This window comes from Salminus brasiliensis, chromosome 1 (genome assembly GCF_030463535.1).
Source record: "Salminus brasiliensis chromosome 1, fSalBra1.hap2, whole genome shotgun sequence".
In the NCBI taxonomy this organism is placed as follows: Eukaryota; Metazoa; Chordata; class Actinopteri; order Characiformes; family Bryconidae; genus Salminus; species Salminus brasiliensis.
This window is the reverse complement of record NC_132878.1, coordinates 34419493-34443356: the sequence shown is the minus strand read 5'-3', so window position 1 is coordinate 34443356 and position 23864 is coordinate 34419493. Positions and strand designations below refer to the sequence as shown.

At 42.6% G+C, this 23864-nt stretch overlaps 1 protein-coding gene across 2 annotated transcripts in view; it reads left to right on the top strand.

Annotated features, from left to right (window-relative positions):
* bach2b (BTB and CNC homology 1, basic leucine zipper transcription factor 2b) overlaps window positions 1-22819 on the top strand; it is a 134214-nt gene extending 111395 nt beyond the window's left edge. For both annotated transcript variants that reach the window (XM_072678479.1, XM_072678469.1), the window contains exons 4-5: window positions 11042-11248; window positions 14384-22819. In XM_072678479.1, the coding sequence (XP_072534580.1) occupies window positions 11042-11248; window positions 14384-14842 (666 nt within the window). In that variant the 3' untranslated portion in view covers window positions 14843-22819. The remainder of the gene's footprint in view (window positions 1-11041; window positions 11249-14383) is intronic.
* The last annotated feature ends 1045 nt before the right edge of the window (window positions 22820-23864 follow it).

Below are 23864 nucleotides of genomic sequence, written 5' to 3'. Positions count from 1 at the left end.
TGTACTCAGGCCTACAGGCTGGCTGAGAAGCCAGAGGCCCAAATGACTGGTCAAATCCTTTAACACAAGAGGACAGGGACGTGTTCCTGCAGTCAGAGCCCTGCCTGTGATGCGTATGAAAGAAAGCAAGGCAGAGGAAATCAAAACGAGAGAGGGTGCTTTTACCTCGAGCAGTGCGTGGGGGACCAGCTGGCGCGTTGCCATGGTGATGGGAGCCTACGGAGATGAGGCAGCTAGTTTTGGCCCTTTGAGTCACAGAAGAGGGAAGAATGACCAGTAATCGCATATCAACATACAGAAGGACGCATGCACACGCAGTCTGAAAACGCAGTAATGGAGCTAAATAAGCCCGTTTGTACATGATAAGCCATGTATAATTATTGCATCTAACATCTGTGGGCATACACGTAAACAGAGAAATATCAGCACACACACACACCTTCTGAATGGATATCCATATACCCATGTTTATATCAGTCCAACATAACCCATGGAGCTGAACAGCATTCTACAGACTAAAGCGCAATTAGTTTTACATGGGGAGGTAGAGTAATTTTACTACAGGACATCTGTAAAATTTATTACCAATACGCATGGGATAAGAAATCTTGGCATAAATGAGATGGAGGGGTCTACTCGATTTACACACTGCCATCACCTCCAAAAAAACATGATAATAACCTTAGAATCTTATAACCCACTGATAGTAATAAAAATGTAATTAAAAACGATCTCTGTTTATAAAAAGTATGTAGACTATGTTAAATTAAACTAAATGTCTCCTCAAGCACTCCGTACTGGGAATCCAGGCTGCTGGGAAAAGTGGGAAAATCTCCTTCTTTTCCGCAGGATATGACAGAATATTTATCCACATGTTGATTCATGTGGGATTAATATAACCTGGGGTAATTTTTATGGCCCGTTTTACGGATGTTAAAAGACTGGACCGAAATCTTTACTGAATTACTGCGGCTCAGAATGTATACAGTAGGGTGCAACAGTGTATTAATAGTGTATAACCGTGATAGCGCAAATGAACTGAAATCTGCCATGAATACGTGCTGTCTAGCAGGTCTAGCATCAAGGCATGTAGCCCACTGAGCAATGTGTTTGAGGTGATTAATCAAACCTGTTGTACCTACCATGTTACACCATCTCTTAGTGTATTTTTATTTTGTGTCCAGTACTTTAAGGTACTCCAGACTGATGATTTCTGATTGGTCTTTGCTCTTTTAGCTTCAGTATTAAAATGAATATACAAGAAAACTGTAGGATGTGAGCCTTTTAACCAGAATCTTTGATAGCCAGATGTCTGGGACCAAAAGCTTCTCTTTTAGCCTCGTCTTTTTATTATCTTGGAGACAAAGAGCTACATACATGTCCACACATGCACACTGTGGACAGCAGTTCACAGCCTAAGTAGCCTAAGGTTTCTTCACAGTATCTTACTTTAGTTCCATGGTATCTTTTCCACACTCTGCTCAGCTCATTCTGTGCTGTCAAATAAAGCACCAGTGCCAAGCTATCAGCCTCCAGCCTTTGGCTTCCTACGCTGCAAGAGCACGGCCATTGAAATGAATAGCTAGACTAATCCACTACTGTCTGCAGCTATACTCTAATCTCAGCGGCCTGGATTCTTGCACCATCATCCTGACCTGTCGTACACACACTCTCTCACTCTCACTCTCTCTCGTGCTCTGTCACGCCCATTAGCCTACATTACCTACATCACAAAGTCTAGGCCTTATCTAATTAGCTTTAATAAAGAGACTGAGAGGCCAACTAGCCTTTAGCTGCAGCTTGTTAGAAAATGCAAGCTCACGCTCCTTGGAGGGTTTTTTTTTTTTTCTTTGTTTTTGTCTCTTTCTTTCTCTCTGTGACTGCTGCTATTTTTAAAACAGCATTTCACTCTATGTCCCCCACATCTCTCTCTCTCTCTCTCTCTCTCTCTCTCCCCAGTGAGCCAACTACACAAACAAACACCACGACCAGCGAAGAGCGCTCATTGTGCCTCTGTGTGTTTGCACAGCAAATGGCAGAATGGATAGAGAGAAATAGCCAGAGAGATAGAGAGAGAGATAGAGAGAGAGAGAGTTGTGGGGAACCAAGTGAGGCACTGCTTTAAAATTAGCAGCAACCCACCATTGGAAACAATGAATTTAGTGAAGGAAGGAAGTTGTTAAAGTGTAGGCAAATAGGACCGCTAGCCTTAGCTGGTCGAGGTGCTGGACAATGGCCAGGAATTCAGTCAGCTACCTACCTCACCCTTGTAGAGCACCACATATTTACATGGCCAGCGCCGGACTGATTACTCTACGCCCCTGTCCAGCTTAATACGCTTAATACACTTATAACGTTGGACCAAGTTGTGTTGCTGAAAAATAGAATAAAGTTTGTGGCAAAGACAGATTTACACCTCCCCTCACCTTCATTACCCCGAATACTGCCAGTCTGCCAAGACATATATGGCGCAGTGGTTAGTCATTCTTCTTGTAGGCTGCTACTTCCAAAGCCCCTTGCAGGGGAATTCCACTGATTCACAAGTTCCGCTTAATTGACTGGTTAATGGTGTGAATCAAGCCAACCCAACCAAAAAGCAACCAAGAATCTACCGAAATCTGCCCAGCGCTTGGGCATATTCACGGCCATTGAAATGAATAGCAGGGCTAATCCACTGATGTCTGCAGCTATACGCTAATCTTAGCGGCCTGGATTCTTGCACATCACCCTGTCCTGTCGTACACACACACTCTCGCTCTGTCACGCCCATTAGCCTACATTACCTACATTACGAAGTAGTGGGGGCTTATCTAATTAGCTTTAATAAAGAGACTGAGAGGCCAGCTAGCCTTTAGCTGCAGCTTGTTAGAAAATGCTAGCTCACGCCACCTGGTTAAAGGCCTTTTGGCTGGGTTGTTACAATGACACAATGACCCAACAGATCTAGCGGTTGAAGATAGGTGTCCTTCAAGGATTCTTTAGTAAAAGCAGTGGCTATGTATAGAACCAAGACAACTCCAAGAACCGTTACAAGCTTAAATAGTGCCTCATACATAAGGGAAATCCTCTTATGGGTGGTTCTTAAAACCAAAAGAGTTCTGTGCAGCACCAGGTTCCACTTTTTCAGCATGACAGAGAACTCTTTATACCACAGTGCATTCCTGAACACGCCACCTCCAATCGCACTGGTTCAACATATCTTGCTAATTGAATAGATAAGATGAAGATGAAGAAAGTCATTCAGAACGGTTGGGTGTGACCTATTGGCTGGGTTGTTACTGTGACACAGTCACTAACCCGGAGGCTGGGCTGCACAAAAACTCTTAAATCGCTTAAAACGACCCGACAGGCTCAGCCCTGCGGCCCTGAGTGCCTTATTAAAAATGATATTCATTTCAAGGAGTAGGAAGGATGAACTTCACACCTTCTTTACACTTTGTTGTTGCGATGCTGGCTATGAGGAAGTTTTTGGTGAGTAGAAGACTGCACATGGTCTACTGTTCTGGTTCATATGGTAGACCTTTAGATCAGATGAGTTCTACATAGATTATGGTTTTGAGGTGTGAGGTCCTCCCGTTTGGTGTGCCCAGGTTGCGAACAGTATTGATCTGAGCACATATGTGGGTGCGATCAGACAGCCTCCTTTCTTCCTTTCACTTTCTCTGCCTCTGCAGCATCACTGTGCAAGATAATTTAACCCTTTAGGCTGAGGAAATGAATGGGGAGGTGGTTCTGGCGATGACAGCTTTACGTTATTCTCGTTATGAGCCGGCTGTGGTCTGGTTATTATTGTGCGACACTTCTTTGGTGAAATTGCAAAACCGCACGATGCACACGCCGCTCTGAGCGAGGTTGGTTTTCATCTGCGAATCTCTGTTTCGGCTCGCCCTGATATAGCTTAACCTCACCCATTAAGGCTAGTTTCGAAGAGAAGAGCTGGTTTCGAAGGAAAGCTTACAGCTGGTGGGGATTTGCAGGGTGATGCCGCCCCTTGCCGTCAGTTTCTTTCCGACTGCAGAATAAAGGGAAATTCCTACGATTTTTTTCTAACTTCGACCTAATTCAGATATGGAATCAATGTCATTGTGAGTGGCTAGACGTAAAATCGGTGTTTGTGTGCATTTCTATACAGTGGTGGTGAATAGAACCAGGGGTGGTCTACAACAAAAAAAGTCAGAATTTAGGACTACACTATTTAAAAGTGATTCTTTAATGTGATTATGTGCATTTACCTCGCTTTAAAAGTGATGAGGACAGAGAGATCTGCTCCGGTGATGAGAAAGTGGCATGGCTCGGGATTCAAACTTGCGATTCCTCGAAATAATGGCAGTTTCTTAAAAAACTGCATTTTTAAAGGGTTCATAAGTGAAGGCAGTGGTTCTCTATAGATCTGTGCCATCTGAAAGTGTCTTTTGAATGCTAAAATGGTGCTGCATATACAAAGACTCAAGTATGTACATCTTAATACAACCTTAAAAAAGGGCTTTCATAGCGCTAACAAGGTGCCCACCATGGCTCAGAGCCAAAGAACCCAGTTTTAGCGCTATGGAGAACGCTTTATAGGCACAGTGTATTCCCCAACACTCCACCTCGAGCTGCTGTACTGCTGGATTTAGGTCAGAATAGAGAGGAAGAATGGAATAGTCAGTTTTCTTCATTTTGAAAAAGTGTCACGTTATCCAGACGCGCTCCAAAAATACTCACCCGGGGCGTAGACAGCCTGCTCGGACATGCATGCAGGATTTGGACAATACATCACAAACACGCTTACACACACATACACTCACTCTTCTTATACAGCATAGACATTTCAATCCCAGAGGGATGAGAGCCCTGTGGTGACCAAAGACAGGCCCATCATCTCTTATGTGTACATATGTGTGTGTGTGTGCATGTGTGTTCAGATATAGCTCCTCCATTAGTCAGCCACCATGGAGAGCTCATGTAAGAGCAGGAGAAAGAGGAGTGGGTCCGAAGAGGAGCTTGAGGGAACAGAGAGGAAAAGCCAGCAGCCTCTCTTTCGCCCTTATCTGTGTCACAGAGAGCCTCATTACTGAAGACATGTGGCCGGTAGACGGCTACAGCCTGAACTGTGAAGCCACATGAAACAGAATTGTAATGATGAGTGAACAGGTCATTCTATTATTAACATCTCTAAAGGGACTTTGCTTGTTTCCAATCTACAGCTGCTCCAGACAGGTGAAATAATGGGATGTCCACCAAGATTCTGTATCATTTTATGGCTGATTTTTGCACAAAGTGAGATGCTCTGTTCAAAAGAAACCACAGTGTCACAGTGGTGGTGAGTGGATCCTGTGTATTGGCCTGTGTATGTTCATGGTGGAGGGATATCAATAGGGTTTAACATCACAGACAGTACATATTAGACTCATGACACACATGACACACGTGTAGGTTCACCAGTTTATTTAGATAGCACCTGTATTTGTAATGAAGGCATGGAGTCTTCTAGTTCCATTCACCACCATTGTAAAGAAATCTGAGACAGTGGCTTTTTATTTTTGTAGATTTCTTATTTGTCTCATTCTACTTTTTCTGCGATATCGGACCTGAGCCATCTCACCTTTTACCTCTCCTGCCCTCTGTTTCATTTCTCCAACCTGTCAGATGCTCACGATTGTCCAGCTTTAAAACAGAGAAAAAGAGAGACGAGCGAGCTGAAGAGAGAGAGAGAGAGAGAGAAAGAGAGAGAGAGAGAGCAAGAGCCAGAGAGAGAGAGAGTTGGGCCAGAGTGCTCCAAGTAACAGATGAGACCTACTTTTGAGTCCAGACCCACTTCCAGAGCAATGATCCATTGAGAGAGTGTAGAATGTGTGTGTGTGTCTATGTGTGAAACTAAGGAGGAGAGAATCCGGAGCAGGTTTAAATTTATGAGCGCTGCTGGTGTTCACTCTGTCATCTCCACCCTGTTGCCGGACCGCTGCTAAATATAGCAGTCCCTCCGACACCGTGCCCCAGTCCCTCCATTCTCATCCCTCCATCTCTCTCTCTCCACCAGTCTCGCCAGAGGGCTGAGGTCACAAAGCAAAGGAGCTCCCCTGTCTTTTCCTGCAGACTGTCATTAGAACTCCACTCACACACACACACACACACACACACACACGTGATGTTGTGTTAACATCCAACATGTGGTACACAGTATGTTTTATTACACTCTTAATAAAGGGGGTGTAAATATTTTGCGATAACCAGTCATGCATCTCTTATTTAGTATAGACTTAATACGGTATGTTCAAGTAATAAGGATACGTTCTACACAAAAATCAAAATATGTGATACTATTAATTATATATAATTACCTATATGTACAATTATACATCCCATATGTTTTATACACAGTACAACCTACATCACATTACGCACCCAGCATGTGGTTAAAAAAGGCGTTGAATAAACCGTCAGTGCTGTTCGTTAAAACTACGTCCCATTTTGTCTGAAAGTGAAAGGTGAAAAGACGTCTTTTTGAAGTGGTTAAAAAAGTTCATGTGAGGACCTGTTTCCTACGTATAGTTTTGGTTGAAAGTGAAAGTCAAAAAGACGTCTTCTTCGATTTATAAGTCCTCATTTAATATTTTATAACTTTCCTTTCCTTTATTTCCTTTATTCCTTTATTTATTATATATTTTATAACTTTCCTCCTTTATAACGTTCACTTTCAACCAAAATGAGACGTAGTTTCAACGAACCGCACTGGCGTGTTTTTTTAACTTGTCTTTGTAACAACACGCTGGGTATGTAACTATATAACATGTGGTTACACTGTATATAAAACAAATAGGAGATATATATATATATATTAATAAACATTTTATTATATATAATTACCTGAATGTATTTATAATGCATATTATATGTATAACTGTACAGTATAAGCATGTTAAACCAGTTAATGATTTTATTACATTTATTACATCTAAATCTGGAATATTTACATATCTTTATCAATGAAAATACATAATCATTAAAAAAAAATCATATATATACCTAAATGTTACTGAAATACAGTAACAATAATGCATCCCATTATATACACTCCATTTGTATTACATACATTATGTATAAGCTAAATGTGATTATCTTATAGCCTGTATATATGTATGTTTATATATAAGTATAAGTACCACACACATACACACACACACACACACACACACACACACAGGAAACCTGATCCTGTAGCATTTGGACTTCACTCTCGTCACCCTGACTTGTCTCTGGGCTTGGTCCATGTGATTGGGTGCCTGGCCCCCTGTTGCTCTTGCCAGCTCTGTGGCCTATCCTTTATTAATGAGGCTCCACGCCGCTCTGAGCTCCGGCCTGCCAGCTCCTCTCTGAAGTGTGCGTCTGAGGGAGAGAGCCTCTGAGCTTTGATCTCGCAGCATTCAGCTGCTCACAGTAAAAAAAAGAGCTGATCCGGGATCAGTTCCATGGTATCGCTAGTTCGGTTAAGTGGAAGTGAGGAGGGGTCCGGGAGGCTGATTGTAGATCAGTGTGACTTATGCTTTTCCCTGGGGCAATTAAATACCTCCCCTACTGATAACAGTCTGCTGGACTGGCTTACACACAAGATGCAGTCAGAGAGCTGAGGTTGGAAAAGTCTAACATCGATCACAGTTGGTCAGAGCAGGCCAAAAACATTTTGTGCAAAGGACAGACCAGTTGTCCATGTTTTCCTACAGTTGGGAAAGTATTTGAGTATTCAGCGCTGCACTTTCCCAGCTTAACCTTTAGAACCCTTAGAACATGTTTTAGCTGGTATTAACAAAAAGCTGGCAGTTGTGGCCCAGTGATTCGAGCACTGGGTTATTGATCACAAGGTTGTGGGTTCAATACTCAGGTCTGCTAAACTTCTGCTGTCGGGCCCTTGAGTAAGAACCCTTAACCTTTCTGCTCCAGGGTCACTGTATAATAGCTGATCCTGGCTTTCTAAACGGGGATGAGAGAAGATTTTTAGCTAATTGAAAGAAGGCTAAAAAGGTCTATAAAACGTGCAGATGTTTAAACTATCAATCCATACCACATCTGTACCAGAAGATTGGGTTGAGAGTTTTTTGTTTATTTATTTAATTTTGTTTGTTTGTGAGATTTTCCCCCTTATTTCTCCCAATTTAGTACTGCCAATGAACCCACCCTTTTACAACTCCCCCTTTCTCCCCTTATCACTTTTATTGTGATGCTGGCTGGCGCAGTTGTTCGTGAATCAGAGCTGGTGTATCACATCTGAGGAGGCATGTGCTTGTCCTGACCCTCGTATTTTAGTATCGGGAGCATTGCAAGTAATAGGGGCGGCGTAGCGAGTGGGGGGGGTTAATTGGCACAGCTAAAACTAACCCCACCAGGCGGAGGCTGTGCTTTAGTCTGGTGACCGGTCAATGAGAGTTGTTTACACAGTTCTAAAGAGCGCTATATTAGAGACAACGAGGCAGAAATTGAACTTAGTAATCCTTCTGATGTTTCTCTGGGAACACGAGAAGGTGACCAGAAGCACGATCTTCATCTGCATAACTCAACTGCATAATTCGTCTACGGTACATTTTTCACCCCACATTAATTTGCGTAGTTTTTTTTTAGTCCGCAGTTGAATGGAGGGTTTTATTTTTATTCAGTGTAAAAAGCATCACATACATTCAGTTCTGAGGCACCACCAAAGGCTAGATTGTTGAAAATGGCCACGGTGTACACAAACTGAAATGTTGACCTCTTGGTGAACTGCTAGTACCTTTGACCTTCTGAGACTGTTTCTCATTTGTGTCAGCTTTAGCCTCCATATTGTAGTCGAAGAGACGTGCTGTGATCCTGGATGAGTCTTCTTGCTTTGGCATGTTTGACACAAACCACTGAGATCTTTCACTCCACTCAGGTGTGAGTTGTGTGTGTGGGGGGAGGGGGGGTGCTGTTCTGTCACTTTGTTCTTTAGACGGCAGGCAGCAGGCCTCCAGAGAGCACTCATCACGGTGCAGAGGGAGAGAGAGAGAGAGAGGCAGAGATCCATTTCCATCTTGTTAGGCTTTATTCTTCACTGGGGCTGAGTTCCTGAGTTGTAGCTGAAGGGAAAAAGAAGTGGCATCTTCTCTCTATCTCCCTTTATCCCCCCCCCCTCTCTCTCTTCTTTTCTCCAGCCATTTGCTCTTTCCCATCTCCCTCCAGCTCTCTTTCTGTCTCTCTCTGTGTGGAGTGTGTAGATACTGGTGGGGCATCAGTGTGTGATGTTCTTATCAGAACAGCTGCCAAAACCGGAGGCAAACTGACAACAGCAGCAGAAACAGCAGAGATAAAAACAAAATGCCTTGTGTATGTGTGTGTGTGTGTGTGTGTGTGTGTGTGTGTGTGTGTGTGTGAGTGTATGTGTGTATGTTGAAGGTTTGTTTGTGACTACATATGTACCACCGTATGTATGTGTTTGGCCCAGGGGGGGCAGGGGGCCTGCGTTCTGTATGTGTCTGCCAATGGGGGTTACGCACCAGTGTGTGGAGAGGGGTCTCAATGTGTCTGTAAGTGTACGGTTCCTTGTGAGCGGCTCAGATTTTGCATACTCATCCCCGCTCGTAATCTCAGGTCAGAAGAAGGGATCAAAGAGCCATGGAGTGAGGCAGTTTCTGTCTCTCCTCTCCTGTTACTAGCCTCTGTCTGCCTCGGCCACACTGACAGATGGAGGGAATGTTTTCCTCCTTTTCCTTTGTCATCTCTTTCACTCTCTCTCGCTCATTGCCCGTGCAGGAATGAGATGAATAGGCTCTGAAGCCAGGTTTCTCTTTGTCACAAAGTAAGCCTGTGGTTGCGAGTTACTGCTGCCACCTAGTGGTGAAGGAATCAACTGCACCATCTTTGATTTTGATGCAGGTGTTCACTGTAATGGTTGCAGTGTACAGTGAAATCCTTACAGTTTATTAGGAGAAGTATGTCCCAGCCAACATGTTCATGTGGAGCTCACATGGGTGGAATGTGGCTTAGGTGGGTTACAGGTGGGCCTCGGTGGGCTCTGAGTGGGTTTGAATATGTGTTGTTACTGGGACTAAGTAGGGCTATGCAAATGGGCCCCATCGTTACAGTCCACCTTAATCTAGGCCCAGTGGGGGGCAATGTTTAATAAGCCCTCCTGGTGTCATCACTGACCCTGGTGGGCTTCAGTATGTAAGGCCAACATGAAACCTGAGAACAAAACTTTCTGGTTCCCAGTTGGGGTACCCATACAGGCCCCATATGGACTTTCCCAGCTTAGAATTTCCATGTGGTTCAGTGGTTCAGTGGTATTGTGTTCAGTGCCTGTTTCAGGGGTGCAAGTTATTAGATTGCGAGACAGCATTTTGACCAATAAGACGTGGGAAACATTATATACTTTAGCTCATTAAAGGATGACTGCCTGGATATGGATTAGGCTTAGTACTTGACTACACAGCCCTTTGAATGGAGATCCTCCGTTGCAAGGTTGGGTCAGTGTAGCCTAGCATGTCCAACAAATCAGACTAGGCCAAACTCTTTGAGGATTATCAGCAGTAAATTTGACATATTGCCTTTGCCCACAGGGACACATGTTCACATCTCCTGTGAGTGTGATATTAATGTAGCAACATAATGTTATTAAAATAGTAATCAATAATAGTCCCTTGAAAGATCATAAGTACCAAATATGGCCGTTATAGCTGTATTCCTACATGCTGTATTTGGAGCTTGAGTGCAGACATGATCTTTCTCAATGGGATGCTGGAAGTTAGGGTACTATTTGTTTGTACATAACATCTACCTAAGCTTGTCCTGAGTTTATAAAGGCATATCCAATAAGCGTTCTGTTGAAATGACAGAAAAATGGACACTTGTTTGAATAAGCCTTCATGAATGTTAATTAAAGGCGTATGTAGGTGACATGGAACCGTACGAATGCTGCTCCACAGGGAAGTACTGCCATTAAAGCTTGATACCTGAAGCTTGAAACTATTGTGAGCCATTGCTTACATTCAGTAGACAGTGTTGCTGACCAGTAGTACCAGTAGAAACTTCAGTTTTGCTTTGCCTCTCCTTGCAGATCAAGCTTCCCTTCCCCGTCGATCAAATCACGAATCTTCCACGGAACGACTTCCAGATGATGGTAAAGATGCACAAGCTGACCTCGGAGCAGCTGGAGTTCATCCACGACGTGCGCCGCCGCAGCAAGAACCGCATCGCCGCCCAGCGCTGTCGGAAGAGGAAGCTGGACTGCATCCTCAACCTGGAGTGTGAGATACGCAAGCTGGTACGAACACACACTTACATGTGCATATGCACACACTCCCACACTCAATCCTCATTACACTGCCCTTTACACTGGCATTAAAAGTCAACAGCAGTCTCTGTAAGGGTCAGGCATTCAGGCCTGTACTGTGTGCTTCGACCAGATATCTGAAAAGCAGTGCCTGTGGTCATGTTAGGCTTTGTAGGGCTCCACATATGGTATAAAGCCATGGTTCTGAAAGGGGGGTGCATCGTTTGCTAATTGATTTTTGTGGGTCACTATGGTATCTCAGGTGGTTGATTTTTTTACCCAGAGGAATAAATGGTGGAACCTTTGCATCTTTTTGAGCACGCTAGTGACACCCTCGCAACAGTGTGAGAGACCCAAGCGCCCACCTAGCAACTATCTAGCGACCACCTGGGAGACTATTGGAACTATTTTAGCAACACCAAGGCAACCAGTTGGAGCAGCCACTTGTTTCTATTGTTGACCCCCTATTGACTATACATAATGGACCCCTGGAGCTCGCCGACCCTGCTTACACACTGAAACACATATCACACAAGTGTGGTGTTGACTGAAAGTGTAGAATCTGTACTTTCCGCAGAATGTGACTCATTATAAAACAGCCTATGTACGTTAATGATGTAAGGACATGTATCTGTACTATGCATCATGAGAGTAATTCTAATTATGGTGAAGCACTTGCAGTGTGCAGTGATTGGGTGCATTTCTATCAGGACACACCAGACAGGGTAATTCCTACATTCAGAAAGTCCGCTGGGCCTTGAGGCTCTTAGAGCCTCTGTACATTTCTGACCCGAGTGGGTGGGACCTCTTCTTCTATACGGTTTTCCATCCCATCATCCCACATGCCCCCGTTGCCATGGCAGCACTGCTGCTGTCAGTCACTGGGGCAACCTCATGAATTTTCCATGACAGGGGAGGGGCCTAGTCTTTTTGATGTGTGTTGTCACGTGTGTGTGTGAGTTGCGTTGTAGGAGGACTGACAGCGTAGCTATTTTGATAGCACACACACACACACACACACACACACACACGTGCATGCACACACCACTGATAAAAATCTTACTGAATCTCTACCTCTCTCTTCCTTTGCTCTGTCTGTCTCTGTCTCTCTCTCTCTCTCTCTCTCTCTCTTTCTCTCTCTGACTCTTTCTCCATCTCTATCTCTCTCTCCCCTTTGCTTTGTTTTTTTCTCTCTCACTCTTTTTCCATCTCTACGTTTCTCTCCCTTTCCTCTCTCTTTCTCTCTCTCTCTCTCTCTCCCTCTCCCCCTCACTTTTTTCTCTATTTCTACCTCTCTCTCCACTTGCTTTGTCTCTCTCTATCTCACCAATGTGTCTACTTCTCTCACTGGCTGCTTATCTCTACTGCTTTTTCAGTTTTGTCTCTCTCTCTCTCTCTCACACACACACACACACACACACACACACACACACACACACACACACTACTTCTCCCTCTACCTCTCTCCTCTCTACTTTCTTCTCTCTGGAAATCATCCTTGTTGTATTGTAGAGTTTCCAACACTGAATCGGTACAGATGGTTGTGCAGAGTGTGTACGTGTGTGCTCTGTTAATAGTGTGTTTGTGGCAGGGGCGATATAGACAGTGCATGTCACGTGTTTGCCACCCTGTACTGTAGGGTGTCCTATATAACTCAAATCACATCCCTAAACACACTCAGGGATGAATCCCCCTGTACGTCGGCATCACCACAGTGAAGGCGTGTGTTGAGGGGGGGGGGCACACAATAATCCCATCAAACAGCAGCAATCTGGGTCACATTCAAGAAGATGGTACAGTATAGGATCATCACAACTCATTTATCATTCATACGAGTGTTCCTACGAGTGCTGCGTGTCTCTTTTATCATTAGACTCACATTTGTCCAGAACAACACTGAGGAAATGTCAGTCCTCGTGTGGCCGAGGATCTGTGTCCACATCAGTGCAGCTGACCGCTCAGCATCGTCTTAGATGAGGATTTTAATGTAACTTACATGGTTACATCTGCTCAACATGTAAGTTTTTCAGTTTAGGGTTGATGTAGCGTGTGGGCGGGTTTCTAAATGTCCACAAAACCAGCCAGTTCTCAGTTACAAAGACATTTACATATATCCACTTACTCAGCTCACAGCAGTTTGGCCCCGCCTACTCACACTGAAGTTATAAGGCACAGTATAGGCCAGCCAGTTAAAACAGAACAATTTTACAAATCTAAAGTCACAGTATCAAATTGTAAGGGATAAAGAGAGGCTGTGTTAAATTCAATAAAAAACTATAAAAATAAAAACTATAAAATATAGTAAACTAAAAATAAATAAAAAAATAAACTATAGATACAAGTAGGATTTCGTTACTGGACCTCAATATTTGCAATTTTTCACTTTCTGGTTTTTCAGAATTTCATGATGAATGGACCAATAGAAATGCTCCCTAATGACTTGGAATGAAGTCTATTTTTCTTCTCCTGTACAGTTGCCATTTTAGAGATATGAAGTTTTTTTCATGACAGTGAAAATCTGGCCCTTTTAATATGAACTGACTGAAAAAAACACATGAAAATTAAGATGTAGGTTTTTAGTTTTGGCTAATTGAGCTTATATATAGAATAGTAGTACAAAAAATAATATAAAATGTAATAAATGTAAGCATTCAGTAAATCTTATTTGAATATGAAATGAAATATTCCTTGGCGACAGCCTAACTGTACAATTTGTTAAATAAAATTACTAAAAATAAATAAAACGAGCAAAAATGAGCTAAAGCATAAAATAACTAAACATTAAAAGTGTAGTAAAATTGTAATACATTTTTGTAAAAATGCAAAAATGAATTTTTCAATCTGCTGTGCAATTTTATAATGAGTAAATTTTGGTTACACCCTGATAAACATAACTTAAAAAATGACTAAAACATGCGTAAATGAACGAAATACTAAAATCTGAGTTTATTCAACTATAAATATTGGCTGTGAGTAAAAATAGAACAAATTAAAGTAAATCAAAAATGTTTTGTTAAATCCAACTAAAAACTTCACTAATACCAAAAAAAAAGAACTCAGTGAATTTAGTGAGTTTATCATGCTCTAAAATTTCACTGATGTGTGTGTGTGTGTGTTTGTGCTAAGGTGTGTGAGAAGGAGAAGCTGCTGACGGAGAGGAACCAGCTGAAGGCATGTATGGGGGAGCTGTGGGAGAATTTCTCCTGCCTGTCCCAGGAGGTGTGTCGGGACGTCCAGCTGAGTCCAGAGCAGGTCCAGTCCCTTCACCACTACTGCCCCGTTGTGCGTCCCGGCAACCCCGCCTCCTCTGCCTCCCCCGGAACCCAGGCCCCTCCGACCGCCAGCATCGACCTCACCACCCGCTCGGGTGCGGCCACGCCCGAACCGGACGGCCCGTGGGGCGCGGGGAACGGAGTGGAGCATGCGGGCGGCTGCGAAGGGGACGGGACAAAGGCCGGCGGCTCCTCCTACCTGGAGGCGGGGCTTTCCCTGGAACAGTCCAATCAGACGGTGACAGTAGACTTCTGCCAGGAAATGACGGATAAATGTACCACTGACGAACAGCCAAGGAAGGACTGTACCTAATGACGGTGGTCTCTCCACTTCTGTTTGTTTGTTTTTATATTATTTTTACTGTTTTACTTTTGTTTGTTTGTTTTTTGTTGGTTTTTAATTATTTAATTTAGATATACGTCTTCTGACAAACCCTCAGAATTTGAGGGTGTGTTGAGATGGTCAGCCTCTGCCAGTGTTCTATGAAATTTTTTATTTGTTTTTTTGGGTTTTTTATATATATATTTATGTCTTTTGTCATTTTTTTGTTTTTTATTTTAGTTTTTTTTACGGTTGACACTACAGTTGTCTTAACAGCAGCAATACTGTTACTCCAGGTTCTCTCCAGCTCGCTCCTTGGCAGAGTGGCCGAAGCGTCTCCCAGAACTCTCTCGCGATGGTGCTAAACCTTTCCCCTCACTGACCTCTGCAGTGCAAACGCTGTCTTCTTTGTATTACAGTCCACTCAAAGGGGATGGGTTTCTGACCACATCTCACATTCAAACCTCCACGGACCTAGCAGCAGCTCTTTCTCTCTCTCTCTCCCTACCTATCTCTCTATCTCCCTGACACTCTTTCCACACTCTTAATCTCTCTCTCTCTCTGCCTGTCCTATCAAAGTCAGCAGTGTTAAATTAAAGCAGTAAACCAACATTTTTTTACCCAATAATACTAATCCTAATTTCTGAAGCACTAAATTGCTAAAATAAAACAGTTAAATAATAAAAATTAAGAAACAGCACAAATACATGCATAAAAACAGCCACACTATGATAATGAAATTGAAATGAGTCTTTTAATCTTTTTTTTAATAATTGATAATCTGCCACATCTGTAGCATACAATGCAAATGCCAGAACTCTTACTGCAGCAAAACACACTTATATACGTTGCAAAACAATAACAAAGAAAAAATAGACATAGGAATACTCAGGTTCAGGAGTATAGGACGCGTCCCGACCGACGGGTGTTTACCCACTGTGTAGTTCCACTTAAAATACACAGTGATAATTTAACACTGGTGATTTTTCTGACTCTCTGACTCACTCTCTCTCTCTCTCTCTCTCTCTCTCTCTCTGACTCTCTCTCTTTCTCTTTGTGGCCCTTGTCACAACAAATTCAAACTCAGGAAATATTCTGAATGTTCGATATATAGAAACTCATGAAAAAAAATAAGGATACATGAAAGATTCTTCTTCTTTTTTTTTCTTTTTTTTTTACAACAGCTAGACTGTAAATGTTCATATGCAAAAAAGTTATGTCTTCTGTGTTACACATTTGTAGTGTCTCCACAACACTTAATTTGTACAGATGGTTGTATCCACGACAACAACGACAAACAAAAAAAAAACATTCCTCTATTGCCTTCTACAGCACTGAAACGAAAGAACGAACGACTCGGAAAATCTAAGAGGATCGGAATTGTAGACTTTTGAGCACCGATGGTTAACGTCCCCCTCCTGACCCCTCCCCTCATCCCCCTCGCATCAGCAATACCGCTGCGTTCGGATGTTTCTTTCTTCTTTTCAATGGATATGTATAAAGAGTGCTTGCCGGGCAGAACGTGCGCACGCGTGTGAGTGTAAATAGTACGGAGCATGGCGAGTGTATCGGTAACCTTGTACAGGTAGCGCATTACTTGTGTTTGATCTTTTCTCTGGGCTTTTTTCTTTGTTGTTGCACCTTTTCTTTTGTTTTTTTGCAAAGGGAAGAACATAGGTTGCTTTGCTGTTTCCTGTCTGAAGTGAATTGCCCATGACTGTGGGTGTCCTAAAAAAGAAAAAAAAAAACCTCAGGAAATTAGCTTATTACACACACACACACACACACACACACACACAGTACATGACACACACTCTTACATATACAAAAAAAGAAGCCCCTTTGCATGCCATTTGGACTTAAACATGCTCCAGGCCCATTGGTGCCCTTCAGAAATGTGAAAAAGCCCCGCCTCCTTGTGTTCTTTGAGGGATTTCTTTTTTTCCTTGTCAGTATTGAAAGACGTTCTGGTGTGTGTGTGTGTGTGTGTGTGTGTGTGTGTGTGTGCAAGTGAATCATTGTTTCAGTGTTATGTTTTTAAAGACGGAAAGCTTGCCGCCTTCCCGAACAGAGAAAGAGGCGGCAACTCAGGAATAGGAAGCGAATAGGAGCTCTGTTTAAAGGACACTTCCTGACCCCATGTTTGGTCCCGGCACTTACTATTCCCCGCCCCTGAGGTCACTGAGGTCAATCAGGTCAGTGTGCAGCTTCGCAGCCTTTTGTGCAGCGTCCATTCATTAACGTTGTTCGTGATCAATTTGGGAGTGTATTTTTTGACCACACAAGGATTTGATTCAGTAGTGATTCTTTAGGAAAATGATTCCGTGCTTTGGGAAATTTCAGATATGATTTATGTAGTAGTGGAATAATAAGACGATAACCTCAAAGCAAGCTTGATTTTTGGATTTGTAGCATTGTATAGCTTGTGCATGTAATTATGCAGTCAATTTGCCACCCTTGGTTCAAAACCAACATTTTGGACTGGGCCAAAAACAAAAAAAAACAAACTCAAATTTCTTATTAATAATTTGCCTTTTTATTGATTATTTTTGAAGAACCATTAAAAGGAAGGTATAGTATATTCAAAATTAATGAACACCATTTAGTACAAACCTGAGCTCTCAGTTAATAAAAATAGTAATTGCAAATCTTTCCCTAGTACAAAACAAAGTTCTCAACAGGTGTCATTCAAGGCACAGAATTTCTTTTTATTATTATAGTCATTCTTTGCACTTATTTGTGCTGCTATTTGAGAACTAGCTGCATGTAGTGTCACATTTCTTACAGGGGCTCTCATTTTTGCTTCTGTTGTTTTACTGTGTTGTGCAATTGTACAGTGTCTGTCATCGTTGAATTTCAACATGTAAGCAGCCAGTCTGATCCGTGAGCCAATAAGCATAAGCTTGTTCTATCATCTAAGCTGCCGATTAGCTGTTTACATTTCTAAGAGCTTCCATTGCTGTATATACCCACATACATCCAGCACCTCACACTCATTTCGGCTTTAAACCACACCCACTTTCAAAAGAACTCTACCACTGACATAACCATATGCTGCTATAGGTTTCAGTCACAGATTTGGCCCAGTAATGTAACAGTTACATGTTACCCATGTTACCATTACCAGTAAGATAAGCAACATGAGACTGTTATATTACTGGACATTTATCATGACAGCATATGACATCTGCCATAACATGTTTGTGGTGTGGTCATGCCAAAGTTATGTAGCAGGGTTCAAGTAAAGTGTTAACCACTTTTAATGACTTTCCATTAAACTACAAAGCAGGTGTGGCTTAAAGAAGACACGAGTGCCATGTGCTGGAAGTGGGTATATTTACTGACCACAGCCAACTACAGGCTAATTAAGGCACACTGACGTTAATAACATGCTTGTGATATCTTAGGCCGCCAATCTGAAGCCTATGGTGAAGGAACGGCATCAGTTTTGGTTGTAGTGGAGATGTATTTCTACGAAAGCCTTGAAACCCTGAAAGGGTTCCTCAAGGCCGGCATTTCCATGTTTTTTATTTTATTCATTAGTGACAGAAATTCCAGTTCATCTAGTATTTGTGCAGTCTTAGTAAATGAGCTTGCTTAAATGCGGCCTCTGTTGGACACTGAACGAAGCTCTGCGCCTATAGCCAACGGATTGACCTGGTTGACCTTCAGGACCTTAACCTCGCTCTCTCTCTCTCTCTCTCTCTCTCTCTCATGTCTGGGCACTCTTTGACCATTTGGCACTTGTTAAAAGGTCTGTTTCACTTTCAGGACCCTAAAAAGTCTGAAGCTGAGGCACTTAAAAGTGGGCACTTAGAAAGTGTCCCCACCCAACAGATAATCTACTGTTCTAAGGCTATTTACTGCAGTTACATAACAAAGACCACATCCGAGAGATCGAGGTAAAACCAAATTCCACTTTGCTATACGAGAGAGTGCTCAGCCCACGTATTTGATGACCTACCTAGTCTAATAAGCTAAATCAGAGCTCTGCTTAAACAAATCTATCAGACAGGAATCAACTTTAACTTAAATCAATTTTAACTTAACTTGAAATGGGTATTTAACAGTCCTTTAATATTGCTCTGTATTTACCCGAATTGTATATTTGTTAGAGACTTATATCTGTGGTAGGGTTGCATGCTGCCTGTATATTTTATAGGGTTTGTCTATTGTCCCAGGCATTGCTCTGGAAAGTGTAGTCCTCAGAGACGGTTGCAGTCTTTCTTTTATTGATTGAAAGTCATTCGTTTTCCCTACCAGATTTGATTCCAGACCCAAAGATCTCCACCAGTTCTCAGTCCTGTGGTCCAACAATATGGACAGGGATTGGACACAGTAGCATCCCCAATGCTGTGTTTGTTTTATCAGCACAGCGAAACCCAGATAACATCCATCGGTTCGTACAATATTTGACGTTTAATATTGTGGTACAATGCGATAATCGAACTATTGTACTCACCCTTTTACCTCTGCTTTGGTTGAGATATCTGAACCCATATGGTGTTTGGTTTGCGGCCCACGCCAGTGTGTGTGTGTGTGTGTGTGTGTGTGTGTATGAGAATCTTACAGTCCCCCCAGGGCCAAGGTCCTTTTCTCCCCTTCCTGCGACACACTCCCTCTTGCACACGCAACACACAACACGAACGACACAACACAACACGAACACACGCAAACCCACAGTAATACTGGACGCAGTGCTCTGTTGTAGGGATGTAGAACCTAGATTTGTCGTGATTGCTAGTTTTGTGCTCTTGTTTCGCTTGTAGGCGTTTCGCTTTGCTCTCGCTCCCTTTTTTCTCGCTTTCTCTTCCTAATACACGGACAGTATTTGCCATTGTTGACAAATTATAATCAGGTACAAAACGGGAACTAAAGAATTTATCGGTCCGGACGGACAGACGGACGGACGGATGGACAGACTTTTTTTCTTGTGCACACATATGCAAATCATCCCTATAAATGAGTTTTTGGTTGTTTTTTCTACGTACTTCTTGTTGTATAAGTGATTAAGTAAAGGTGGAAAGCGTGACGTTCCACTAGACAAGCACACTGTCATACACTTGAGTATCTATGACATTTTGGGGGGCAGGAAAAAAAAAGAGTAAAAAAAAAATCAAAGCTATAATGACAGAAGTCTCGTAGTTACTGCTGTGGCGGTTTCTCACGCGGCACAGCTGAGTTAGTTCGCCTTAGAAGCCGAAGGATCACCCCTGATTGTTAGTTTTGCGCTCTGGTGCAGGCGTGAAAGGATTTGGGCTACGTTCACATGAACAGGTTCGAGTGGCGCCAGTCGGTGCGAGCAGATATTGGCTTTGGCCGTCATATGTTAACAAGAGCGGTCAGACCAGAGTTCATTTTACCTTCAAGCATCAGACTGGGGGCTGATTCCCTAAACCAATCCAACCCCTTTAATGCTATGTTTGCCTACCTGTGTTGCTTGGTTAAATGGTATGTGACACTGGATAAGAGTGTCATCCAAGCAGTAAATGTGTTTGTTAGGGTCATCAGCAGCATGGCAGCACCACCAGCATTGCAGTTAATGCTGATAATATCTGTAGATGCAGCACATCTGCCCTCTGTCCCAGCTTTTCATGCTCAGTCGTGTATTCGTAGTTGTTCCAGGGACATTTATGAGACGTTACTGATGTGGATAAGGTTATAAGTCATCTAAACCCCAATTCAAGATAAAAAAATAGCATAAATACAAGTCCAAAGGTAGAGGTTGAATTTATCCCCCTGTAATTCTCTGTAAAAGTCCAGGCTGGCTTAGTACATCAAGCATGTAGAAGTGTGAGAACTGAAGTTAGTTAGGTGCAGTCGTTCAACGTCTGAATTAAAATGCCGCACCTCAATAGTCAGTGGTGTGACAGGTCACTGGTGTACCACACGCTGTCCCTGGTGTAACATTGTGAAATTGACTCATCATCAACGCCTTCTAAAATAAAATGATGCAGCTTAAATGCCATTTTATACCCAGGGAGGAACAAATCCATCAAAATGTTACTAGTGACCCGTTTTGCTAGCTAAACACTTACAACTCAAAAGAATATGAGCCATCAAAGCAAATTTTGGACCTGAGCCTGAGCCATAACTTGTAATGTGAATGTAGCCCTACGCCGGGATGTAGTATTTAGGCCTGGCGCTGGAGAAAGACAGCCAGACCTGACAGCCCGAAAAATTTCACGAAAACCTTCTTCCGGTCAGTCACCTCAGGAGCTTTCACAGCCTCCAGCCGGTTGCTTGGTCATGCCCAAAAACCTCACGAGTCCAATAAGCTTCGTTCAGCTTCACATCAGGCCAACTCCGGTCGCCTTCATCTAAACAGTCTCACAGTTGCTCTTGTATCTCGTCTCAGGGTGCGTGCCAACATTTTATTTGTATTATTATTTTTTACATTTCTACTTTTTCTTTTGTTTCGTTTCTTCTGCTGGTGAAGCTAATGCTTTTTGTTTTCGCTGATTCTGAAAAAATAAAATGTGTAGAAAAGCTAACAGGCCCAGGAAGCCCCAGATTTTGTGTTTCTAAGCTAAGAATTGACGGTGCATACAGAAAACCCGGGAAGGGCTGCAGATTCTCTTCAGGGTTGGAATTGATTGGAAATTTGACAGATCTGCTAAAGCTTTGTACCTGCAGTTTACATAGGCTTATGATGTGACAATGCAAATCTATATTTTTTCGGTATTGTTTAGTTTGGTTTGTTTGTTTTGCAGTAACTGTTGCTCTAGATATGCTACAAAAGAAATACAAAGACCTACAAACATGAGCTTTTCTGTTGTTTGGGGGGGTTTTTTTCCAAGCTTACGTTCAGTGTTTTTCTTCGGTCGGTTCGTTTTGTGCTGCTTCTCTGAAACATCGACACTGGCTCTCCAAAGCTTGCGCTCTCACTCTCTCATTCTCTTTCGCCAGATGGGAATAAAAGAGAAAGGCCTTTTGTTTTTAATTTTTGGAATTTTCTTAGTTTTTCCTCTCACGATTTGCTCGACTTTATAAAGCGTTTGGTATCCAGGCTGAATATGCAGGCTGAAACTCATTCGAGGGGGAAAAAAGTAGAAAAGCAAAAATGTTTACAAAGAAAAGGTGTCACGTTTCTACGAGTGTAATGAACTTGCCATGTACATAGTAATTGTGAGTTTCAATTGGATTAGATAGGTTTAGTATTCTCTCTTGTTTTGTTTGTTTGTTTTTTGAGGGTTTTTGTATGTTTATAAGGAGAAAAAACAAACAAAGTCCTTTGATAACTATGCTCGTCTATGCTTGTCTTTTTTCGCCCGACGGGGATGTTTCAGAGTAAAGATGAATAGAAGTGCACCTCCAACTTTTTTGCCTTAGAACTTGCAGAGGCCATAGTTCACCTTGACGTGAAAAATGTGTGTATGCAGGGGTCTCCGGCCCCCCATCTCTCGACTAGCAGAGCGGATTCTCTCTCTCTCACTCTTATCTACCTGTGAAATCCTTCATACCTCTCATAACTGGTCAATGACTGTATCAGCAAAACCGCATCAGGTGTTTTTTCTACATGCTTTTTACACAGATTATATGGATTATTGTATTAGTAGGTTTTTTCGGTGCACCGTTTTTAATGTAATAGCTCTTTGGCTCGTAGTCAGGTTTCGTTTCTCTTCTGTTTATTTTTTTTAAGTTCCCTTTTATTTTCTTGCTCGCTCTTCTTTCTTTCGTTTTTCTAGACCTTCTTTTCTAGAAGAAAGACTGTTTTGTGTTAATATTGTCGATTTGAGATAGCTGTTATTTGCTTATTCTGTAGAGTTTTTACAGGTTTTCTGTTTGTTTGTTTTTTCATTTCTAAATGCTACATGACCCTAATGAATTTTAATGACTTAACCATTGTAAATACGGTATTGTGCAGAACTCATTTTCATGCATTTCAATTGCTAGTGTTATATAAATGACGGATTTTTGTCTAGACACCATTTCTGTTTATGAAATAAAGAAACATATCATGTACTATGTGTTTGTCCTGCTGCAGTCTTTTATGCCGAACCCGTATACTGGAATATACAGCACTGATAAGCAGTGCCGGCACCTGCTATACGCCCTTATCAGGCAAGGTTCTTCGGTTCCAGTACTGGAGGGCCAGTGTTCTGCACGGTTCGGTGGTTTCCCTTGTTAAACACACCCATGCAACCTGGCCAGGTGTCTCTAAACCACTCAGGACACTGGTCCTCCAGGACCAAAGCTGAAGTACTCTGGTCTAGAGCCTTTGAATCAGCACAACGAGAAAAATGTTTCGATGTTCTTACAGGATATTGTGGTTGGCTGGCATTGATGAATGCCGAAGTGGGCCACATATCCTTAAAGGAATAGTTTTGCAAAAAATTGAATGAACTTGACTCACTTCATAATTACGCCAGATGAAGCCGATCTAGAATAGGAGATCTACTACCCATAGGAGACCAATCTACCCACTGTAAACACACCCATACAAATCTCTGATAACACACCCAGACTTTGTGCCGACAGATCAATGGTGTTTAGAACGGGTTTGACTCACTTTGGTCTGTAAACACAAAAATCTGCTTCTTCACAGAGCTGAGCGATGGGGCAGCTGTTTGGATTCGCCATGTTTACCTTAGAACAATGCCAGCCAACATGGAACGTGGAATAGGTGGGTTCCACGTGGGCCTGGGTTCTGAGTGGGTTTGTACATTTTTTTTATTACTGGGATCTAGGTGGGCTTCCCAAATGGGCCTCATCGCTACAGCCCACCTTAATCTCACAAGGGTCTCCCATCTAGCTAGACCCCATGTGCAGTGTACAACCCAGATGGGGCCCCTGTTTAACCCCTCCTGGTCCCATCACTAACCCTGGTAGGAACCCATTGACAAAATACAGCATACAGGCCCCACATGGATGTGTTAGCTGGGGTATGTGATGTAATTCTGTGCATTACAGTCCAGTTTGAATGTGGGCAAGTACTGACCTCTTTCATTATAAACCAAAGAAGCAAACATCAGGTTCAAATCATGTCTTGGCTGATCAACTGCCCACCAGG